Genomic DNA, 10,845 nt, shown 5'->3' on the forward strand with positions numbered 1-10,845 from the left:
ATATATATATATATATATATATTGCTATATGTTAATTCTTGCCTGGACTATTATGTAGGGATTTTGCAAATGCCATCCCTACTATCTTGTTTGCATAGTTTTTGAAGGATTGATATTAGTCATCCCTACATTTACTTCCTTTTTTTGAAAAGTTTTTCTTCACATGTTTGCTTGTTTTTTTAATGCAGTGTTTCAATAGACATAAGAAAGTTGTAGTTATAGCCAAGTTCTAAATACAATGAGGTTCCAACTGTAATATTTATCGCTTATATATTATTGGCTGGTAATTCCTGTTTCACCCAGCACTTAAACTTTTTAAAGGAACATCAAATTTCTGTAATAAAGCTAACTTCAAGGGGTAATGATAACATCATTTATACTAGAATTATGATTTTTTTTAACTTACTACTAGTTATTAATAATACTTATAAAAGCAGATACTCCATTTAAAACTGTCGCCTCAGTGAAACTGGCTGATGCCATTGTTTTGGTTTCGAGTTACCATGTAATAAAAAAAAGCAAAAGAAAGAAGAACAAAAAATTAAAACTTTTTTTGCTATGATATTTACAGATATTCCCAGAACAACTGACTCAGTCATTACATACATATTGTTATGAGAGGGAACACTTTATTGAATTGTAAAATTCTGATGACCTGTTGAGGAGATATTTACAATACAATTTTGATGAACACTCTGAGCCAACCCATAGGCAGTGCTACCACCTGCCTGATTTACAGTATCTTTTCAGTGTAATAAAAAAAAATTACTATACTTTGTCCTAGACCCTACATTAGAAAAAAATATTACATCAAATATATTCACATAAGATACTACTTACTTTTATCCAGCATGTACATTTAATCTTAAATAAAAATGAACGATAGAAACATTGCCAAAACCAACAGCATGTAAGAAGTTTAATTCACAACAATCTTCCTTTCTCGTAATTCATCCTCTTTTAATTACAAGTTATTATTTCATTACTTTACAATTTTTTCCAAAACTTAAAAATAATTAAAATAAAATGAATTTAAAAACAAAGATACATTAAGGTGTGATGTTTATTACTTACCTCCTCCAAGAAGTTTGATCACTAACCATAGTTCTTCCTTGACAACAAAAGAGGTATAATATTTCACAACATTTTCATGATTGCATGCACTCATGGCCTGGATTTCTTTCTGGGTACATAATTCATAATAAATATTTAGCAATAAGTCCAATCAACAGAAATACATATGTTCAATACATATTACTCTATATGTGAACCAACAATAAAAAAATCACAATCTATGTAGAAAACATACTAGTTATAATTTTGGCATACTCAAATTAAATGTATTAAAATGTATGATAGAGATTGTTTCAAAAAATTTATTTTTATTTTTAGAGGCATTAAAATCTCAGCTGTGCATTTTTTGTTGACAAGCATAAGTGGTTGACTTTCTGTTATATTTGATTTGTAAAACTTGATGTATTTGAGTAATCTTGAGAAGAATAACTTCAAAGCTTGAATTTGAAACACTATACTTTCCACATGTACATTGTTTTTTGAAATAAAATTAATAATGTAAAACAAACTATTTTATTAAGTGTTTTATAGATCCTAAAGATCTTTGAAAATCAAAGTCTGTTTCTTCCTATTTACACATTAACAACCACACACTTCACAATAAGTGATTTTTTTGTGTGTTAAAGATAATTGTCTGTTGTTTTTTAGAACAAAATTATGTAATATACATACATCTCTGATTTAGGTAAAAATTTGCAATAAATAAATTATATAAGTTCTTTATACAAAACTTCAGAATTAGGACCACTGATTATTTTCAAGAATGATTACAGTTACAAGCTAGATGTGTGTTATTATTTACATGGTACTGTGTTAAAAATATTATTATTATTATCTAAAATAGTTCAGTTGATCTGGCAGGATTATATTTAATGAAGATTGTTTTTTTTGAATTAATCTGAATAGATAATTTATTGGAGATAATTTATTTTGTTATGGTTTTATTTACCGTTCTTTTATTATTCCTTCTATTGCTTAGTTCAACTACGATTTGAATACTTTTTATTAATAGAAATGATGATACAGTGCTGTTAACTGTTTGAATAATTCTTATTATCTTACTTTTTGTTTTCAGAGAAAGATGATTGATTGCAAGCTACACAAGTAAGTATTAATTAGTAGTTTGGAAAATTTCTACCTCTGAATCTAAAATGTTTCAGAATTGTAAAAATTGTTTTTTTATATTTGGTTGTGTACAAAACACTTGGTTCTGTTTAGCTTTACACAACAAAGCAGATTTCTAATGCATCATACTGTTCAAGTAAATTTGATATAACATAAAAAGTAACTCTTAATGCATAAATACTGTGAACCATCAGGGAAGCTCATAAATAAAAATGCATCTTAACATTTTTTAAACTACACTAATGTGTATACTCACAAGAAGTTCTTCCATACTTGTGTTCCATTTTTCTAAATTGATTCTTTTGATTGCACAATTTTCATTTCTTGGTTTACATACTGCACTATGAACAAATGCTGTTGCACCAACTCCTGTTGACAAATTTTTAAAAACAATTTTAAACAAAATTACTAGTTTCGCATGCAAAAGATTATAATGAATACTTTTTTTGGTATTTCAAAATCTCATACACCTTAATTTTGACAGATTCATTAGCAATTTTACCTACAGAATATTTTTAAAGCATTGAATAACACAGTCAATTTTAAATTGTAATTAAAGAATCAAGATGATCTTAATCACATATCTATGGACAATTTTCTATACTTTGAAAAAAAAGTATGAAACATTTTATATCTCAAAGTAACATATTAGATGCTTTTAGTTTTTTTACATTAATTAACTAAATCTATAATATTTTAAAATGATCATACCAGGATCTTAAATGTAATTCAGTTCTATTCATGCAGTATTTTAAGTATGAGTAAAGGTCATTAATAACATTTATACTTATACACATTTGTACTCTATACAAATAATTACAATAAACCTGAAATTCCAGCAATCAATCTGTAATGGATGTACATGTACTAGTAATATATTTCATCAACTTTCATTTAAGGGATTACAATAATCTTATAACTGCACTAACAGTTCTCCTAAACATTTCAATTTGCTTAACTACTTGATGAAGTGGATCAGGCTTTTCATCTAACTGATAAAGTCCTTTACTTCAGAATTATTGTTTAATAACTCCTGAGCAGCAAATCACTCAGCAACACCTGTGACTATACACTCTCCTGACAAACCACACAGTATCAGTAATATTAATAGCTTTATTCTCTCCTGACAATTTATAAAGCAGCTTCTGTACTTGATCCTGTGTCCCCTGAGAATCAGTATGACACGTACAACAGCCTCCATTCTCTGTCTTCTAATAAACTGTAAAAAATTAGGTAATGTTTTCTCCAACAAGTACCTGCATCAAAATATTCATCAACCATATTTTGATATTCTAAAAACTGTAGTTGTACTTCATTCTAATAACACAAACAGTACCAATAATAAATTCACTCCCCCTGTCAATCCATAGAATATTCAAAGTACTTCCATGCACTTTCTGCAAAATATCCATAGGCTGTTGTTAGACTATCTTGATAATTCATACAGCACCAGCAGTAGATCCATCAGATACTGACCAAGATTATCAATCTAGCTGTAAATGTGTATTATTTTCCAATATCCAGATACAGCTAAAAGTAGGTGCACTCCCTTCTTAATATACTTATTATACCAAAAATAAGTGCACTCTCTTCTAAAACTACTTACTATACCAACACTACTTCCTCCATACAATCACCTCAATAATTAGCTGTATTTGCAATTTTTCATGACAGTTCATCCACCATTAGCTTTTGCTCCACATATTTCCTGGAAATTCATAAACCACCAGAAATATCTGTTATACCTTTTTTTTTCTGACAATTTGAACTGCACCAACATTATAATGCATTACCTCCTTATTACCCATAAGCAAGCAGCAATAGCTATATTCTCTTACAATTCATATATCCATTGTTTTCAACTATTTCAAACAAACCTAGAAGCAGAATATTGAAACCCCAAACAATTTTAAACACCATGTCACATCTACATTCTAATTTCTAGTATTTTTTAAACTTGCATTTGTTGATCTTCATACATTTCATTATCTTCCATTTTACTTGTTTCATATACTTGTAGGTTTGGTGTTTTTAGTTAAGCAGAGGATGACTCCTACTCTGCTAAAATATATATTTGTATCCCTTAGACTTATCATTTTCACCATTAAGTCCAAAAAAGATGATGCAATGACACTTTCAATTCCCATAGCAATCTTAGACACCTCATTCAGATCCCCTTTAACTCTTCTTTTTTCCAAGAGAAAACAATGTCATAGATCAAAAACTGTCTCTCTTAGGTTTCATTCTGGTATCCCTCCTCTGAAGCCTTTCCAACAATTCAATGTCCTTTCAAAGGTAAGAGCCCATCAGTTAACACAATACTCTAAGTGTAGCCTAACCAGTGACATATAGGATAAAATTATAACCTCCTTAGACTTGTATCCAATATTTCTGTAGATACAACCTAAAAGTCTATTTACAACACCACTAGCAACAGCATGCTGCTAGGATGACAGAAGAGATTGATCAACCAGATCACCAAGATCCTTTTCTTCCATAACATTGTTCAGGTTATTCTCTTCAAATTTATATCTATAATTCAATTTATGATAATCCATATGCATTAGCTAAATTTATTATATATCAATCACTTAACACAATACTCTAAGTGTAGCCTAACCAGTGACATATAGGATAAAATTATAACCTCCTTAGACTTGTATCCAATATTTCTGTAGATACAACCTAAAAGTCTGTTTGTGACACCACTAGCAACAGCATGCTGCTAGGATGACAGAAGAGATTGATCAACCAGATCACCAAGATCCTTTTCTTCCATAACATTGTTCAGGTTATTCTCTTCAAATTTATATCTATAATTCAATTTATGATAATCCATGTGCATTAGCTAAATTTATTATATATCAATATGCAAAACAAATGATAAGTTATCAATCAAATGTTATGTAATCTTGTAGTATGGCAATACAATTAGAAGTTGCATGAAATTATTGAGAGAAGTTAGGCTAGAAAGATGTAAGAATCTTCACAAAGTTATATTTATAGATTATTGCAAATATTCACTTTCTTGCTTGTAATTTAATGTTACTTTGAGAAGTGTTTAATATTGTTCCCTTTTTTTTCTTCTTCTGGTTCTTTTTTTTAATTCATTGTTATTGTAAATATTATTTGGTGTCATTTGATATCAACAATGTTGCTTCTTTAAAGTTTAAATTAAGCATTTGTGTTTGAGCTTGAGCTATAAAGTCCTGGCTAGGCACAACTTATTAATTATTGATTTCTGATATTTTGTTAAACTTGTCATTTCCCTAGTAGCAGTAGTAACGTTACATTGGTAACATAGTTGTTTGATATTGTTGTAATGTTGAGCTGATTCTTTTAACTTATTTGTGGTAAATAAGTTCAATGTACGCAATAATAACAAATTAGTTAATTTCTTCCTTTAACTACAGGCTACTATCAATATCACTTGTACACAGTTTTAGGTTCACAAATAAAGTTTTGATTTTCAACATAGATTTACTCATTAAAGTAAAGCCTTTACTAAAGTAGAATGATTAACATACTTTAAATACAAGTCCCGAGATACAGCTTTTGAGTGGATTGTTTATTTTAATTTTTAGTTTAGCTTTATTACAACATTTCAACAGTTACCACTCATAAGGATCACAGAGTGGTTGAGCCAATTTAATAATACTGATATAGTTAAACTTAAACAAAAAATAATCCAATATATATATATGATGTTGATGCCACGTTAAGAGTAGCAAAACGTTTTTAAATAGTATATTTTTGTCACAATTTAGCTGTTTTGGAATTTTAAATCCAATATATGTTATACCAAGGGTTTTTCTGGTGTGCAATTGATCACAAATTGAGCACCTGTAATTGTAGGTTCAAGTGGATAAATATTTAAAAAAGTATTTTTAAGATTATAAAATTCCATTATAATAAATAAATATATTTACTAGAATATTCTTCATTTTTGGATCATTTGTTACTAGGCCTGTATATATGAGGTGTAATAAGACGTGAGGTATTAAAAATGATGAAGTTAAAATATAATAGTGCAGTTGAAAAAAATCTTTAGGAAAAGCTTGCGTTATACTTAAGTTATAGCTAACATTAACACTGATCATAATACTTCACTGAAACTAAATGCCTGGTGCTCTACCAACTGAACACTGACTCTGTGCTTTATTGATTCTCTTGTTTATAATGTATCCTTGTTCCAGATGTTTACTAAAATCTTTTGGTCACTAATATTCACAATCATTCTACATCTAGGTATTCTAGGATTACTTCTAGTTTTATAATCTTACTTTTTCTTAACGTCAAGCGCCCTCTAACAAACATCTAACTTAAAACAATAATAAACATAGCTTTTAACAATATCTTACATTTAGTGATGTAAAACAAGTCAGAATAAATTAAATTATTCAACAGTATAGTTATATTTTTATGCTTCATAAAATTAAGTTCATTAAGATGAAAATCATGCATTATTTATGGAACCATACCATGAAAAAACTGTTTTCAAATAATACTAACCAATCATTTCCCCAAGTTCATAGTCTTCTTTTTTATTTGACCAAACATCTGATGCACTGTTGTAGGAATTGCTGACTTCAGCCATTTTGACAGCTAAGAGATCACCCACGCTCCTGCTGAGAGCAAGGTCTCGAAGCAACACGTTTTTAAAATCAAATACTTGACTGGAACTGATCTGATGACAAGGACTTGATGATTCTGAATCGGTTCCATTGTTCTGGCTGGTACTTGTGTTTCTAAAATTAAGATTTGAATTAATTACTTATAAGATTGTGAAATAGCGAAGGCTACTATATTTTGTTATGGTTTTATTTATCGTTATTTTATTATTCCTTCTATTGCTTGGTTCAACTACGATTTTTTAGTTATATTAAATGTAACACTAACTCATCTTCTATCTGGAGCACGTTCATTTTGAGCATGTATGTATATATATTAGGAAATTGACACAAGCTTCCATAGCGCGGCGTACAGATATTAATATTGTGAAAGATTATATAGATTTATGGTAATAGCTAGTCACATGAGATGTGACCTCGTGGTCTAACCCCTAAATAAAAAGTCTTCCTTGATCTTGAAAATGAGTTGGTTCACGAGATATAGTTAGAACGAAATATTGTCAAATCATTCCAATAATAACTTTTATCTACAACTAAACGTTGAATTTCAGTCAAATGAACTCAGATTTGAATAAAAGCATTCATACTCAGTAGTGCTATGTAGTCTTGCAGAGGCTAATAACCACAAGCTTGTAAGATTGACTCAGTACTTACTGGCTACTTGCGTTAGAATTTTTGTATGGTTTTATGTATTCATCCCTACCACTTTTCTGTACTTTTTGTCATTACCATCCCTACATCATACTTAATTTTTGCACATATTTTAATTACCCGTTTCCCCTGTTAGAAGTGAATATTTGTTTTATTTTTACAATTCGATGGTAATATATACTGTTCATATTATATCAGTTTCTATAATTTTGGATTACACTGGGGACCAGTGAGGCTGGAAAGGTTCCACCAAAGTGATAGATGTACCCTGAGGGATGGATCTACGTTAAGATTTATTTACACAAGCCATGCTTTCCAACTTCACCCTAACTCACTGCATGTACATATAATCGACTAAATCGCATGCCAGGGTTATTCAATTAATGGAGAAGACATGGTACCATGCATACACACACAGCTACCAGGCTCGGCCCCATTAAATATTTAAAAAGAAAGGTAGACAGCAATATAATATATTGTTTTGATAATTAAGAAACTGATGTTTTCAAATTCAGACATCAATAACATGTGCACAGATCTGTCAGTTCTATAAATGCTTTTTCTTCTTGATACCTAAAATATTAATTTACATTATTCTTTCTTTCTTTCTTTACTTATTTTTACTGAAATTGTTTTTGCAGATATAATTTTTGTGCAATGAAAAGACACAAACGGTCATTATAGCTAGGAAAATTTGTGTTGTCATCTAGCGACCAGAAATGAAACTCTTATTTATGAAATAATATATTCTTATAAACTGAACTCACTGCTAAATAGTTGTTTTCCTTTTTATCATTTCTCTACAAAAATACGTGCTGTAGAAGCACAGAATAATATTACTAGTATACAAGCTTTGAGACACTCGATAATGGCAATTTGGTGCTCAAACAAGGTTATAACTCAATTTTAGCAGTTATTTGTAAGCATCATAGAGCAATAGTTTGAATCCGGTGGCCATTTTTTTTCGGCACATCCCTACATACTAAGCACTACCATGCTTAGTGTTAGCCTGTCCCCATGTTTTAAAATGTTTTTCTGTCGTATTAATGCTATTGCGAAAATTTCGCTCATTTTTTGGCTAGCGTGGGAAGAATAGAAAAGAAAGATGAACACTTTGACACTTTAGCTAGTTTCCAGTTCTCCAATTTAGCAACACCTTTTAATGATATTAGGAGCCTCATAAGCTGTGAAATACCTGATAATGTCGATTAGGTGCTCAAATAAGGCTATAACTCAGTATAACAGCAGTAATTTGTAAGCATCATAGAGTAACAGGTTGAATACGGAAGCCATTTTCTCTCGGCCTATACCTATATACTACCGCGCTTAGCGATAATCTTGAATATTTTGTGTTTTCAACAGATAATAGGTGGAATATATATATCTTCTGACATTAAAGCTTATTCAAGTTATAGTGATAAAAATAAAAATGTTACATTGTATTTTTATTTTATCTGTTTTTGCCATGAATAGTCAGACATCATAAAACTGTTGTGAGGGATTTTCACAAGTATTTGTAAAAAGGCAGTTACAGAAAAAAAACAACAACAACAGGATATTCATTACTGAATCAATGGTATCTGTAGGATTTTTTATTGGAGGAAGGATAAAAAATTAACATTCCTTACATTGTGTGACTTCTACTGACACTTCCATGTCAATGGAGTCACAGAATGTAAAGAATTCGAAAATCTTAAAAGACGATATCTCTAATGGGAGTCTGATGGAACAGAGCTCTAAAATGGGAAAGTTTACCCCCCCCCCCCCATATCACCCCGATACACACGCCACCGTATTGAATTGTTCGTAACTTCCGGTAATCTTCAGTCCAGATTATGAATCCGGAAATCAGTGTTTCGCATCCTGTTGTATCAGAAACACGCTTTGCAATATGTGGCCTTGGGTGCGTTACAAGAGTGACGATTAAACCCCAATATTCGATCCGACAAGAATATCCCAAGAGTTGGCAGTGTGTACTATTGATTACATACTTGACTTTCCTCTTGTTCAAAATTAGAGACGACAATGCGCAGATAGCACTTTGTATAGCTTTGTATGAAAACTGAAACAAACAAACAAAATCCACTATACTTGAATTGCATTTTATGTTGCTGTTTTTGTTTTGTTTTTCTAATCAGGTTAGATTTTAAACGTAATAAGTTTCTGCTGCAATATTCGTAACATACCAACTGAGTGATTTCACAAGTCTTCACACTTTACTATTGCTCTCGAATTCGAGATGTTGAAATTTACTTATGCTCTTATGTCTGAGTAATAAGACAAATTTTCTAATTAAAACTCATTAGGTTGAAAAGCTGTGTGTAGTAGCTAACGAAAATCTATTTTTCGCCACAACATTTTGCTAGATTGATGGTCTCGCTATATTTGTTTGTTTGTTTGTTTGTTTTGGATTTCGCGCAAAGCTACTCGAGGGCTATATGCGCTAGCCGTTCCTAATTTAGCAGTGATAGACTAGAAGGAAAGCAACTAATCAATACCACCCATAGCCAACTCTTGGGCTACTCTTTTTTCCAACAAACAGTGGAATTGATTTTCACATAATAACGCCCATACGGCTGAAAGGACGAGCATGTTTGGTGATGGGGATTTAAACCTTCGACCCGCAGGTTGTGAGTTGAGTGCCCTAACCATAATGCCATGCTGGGCCCTATCTCGCTATATAAAAACAACGATCGAATCACGGCATTTTACACTATACCATTCACAACACAACTACATTTACTAAAACTGCACTAAATACGTAAAGGAAAAAAGTCGATCAAACATCCAAAACTAAAGCTGACTACTAGCTACAAAAATATAATTTCAAAATAACTTTTTTCAAACAAGATCCACAAGTTATTTATATTTTCTTCTAATCAAAGTTATTACTTTTAAAGAAATAAACTCTGAAATTTCTGTTTGTTTGTCTTTTTTTTTGTTTTTGTTTTATCAGAGAAGTTTTATATAAGATTATGATTTTTCATACTTCATCAAAGTCGTGCTACTCCCAGTATTAACGTCGTCCTCTCCCAGTAACAAGTCGTGACTGAAATGCATTAATAAAAATCTCTCACGAGCACGTGATTGATCACGCGAAATGATCTTTGCAAAATCTACTAGTGACTCTGCAGAAAAATCAGTAGAAGTGATTAGTTTAAACCAAGTTATGGTGAACATTATATTACGCCTAAAATCTTCATGCGCCAGATACACACGTATAAAAAAAATACTCATTCACATGTATTGTAAAATGAGATGAAAAACTGTATTTTTAATAGAAACCACAAAGTAGATGCTTGTTTGTTTTGAATTTCGCACAAAGCTACACGAGGGCTATCTGCGCTAGCCGTCTCTAATTTAG

General features: G+C 30.8%; 1 protein-coding gene across 6 annotated transcripts in view; it reads right to left on the reverse strand.

Moving 5' to 3' along the window:
• The window catches only part of LOC106467248 (serine/threonine-protein kinase OSR1-like), a 44,220-nt gene extending 37,381 nt beyond the window's left edge, over positions 1 to 6,839 (reverse strand). For 2 of the 6 annotated variants that reach the window (XM_022395381.1, XM_022395380.1), the window contains exons 1-3: positions 6,712 to 6,839; positions 2,456 to 2,568; positions 1,075 to 1,183 (exon numbers count right to left, since the gene is read on the reverse strand). In XM_022395381.1, the coding sequence (XP_022251089.1) occupies positions 1,075 to 1,183; positions 2,456 to 2,568; positions 6,712 to 6,796 (307 nt within the window). In that variant the 5' untranslated portion in view covers positions 6,797 to 6,839. Of the gene's footprint in view, positions 1 to 1,074; positions 1,184 to 2,455; positions 2,569 to 6,128; positions 6,168 to 6,304; positions 6,463 to 6,711 lie in introns of those variants that run through there. The other 4 variants (XM_022395382.1, XM_022395384.1, XM_022395383.1 and 1 more) reach the window with 4 other exon arrangements.
• Positions 6,840 to 10,845: the final 4,006 nt, after the last annotated feature.

The sequence above is a fragment of the Limulus polyphemus genome, unplaced genomic scaffold (assembly GCF_000517525.1).
Source record: "Limulus polyphemus unplaced genomic scaffold, Limulus_polyphemus-2.1.2 Scaffold2543, whole genome shotgun sequence".
Taxonomy (NCBI): domain Eukaryota; kingdom Metazoa; phylum Arthropoda; class Merostomata; order Xiphosura; family Limulidae; genus Limulus; species Limulus polyphemus.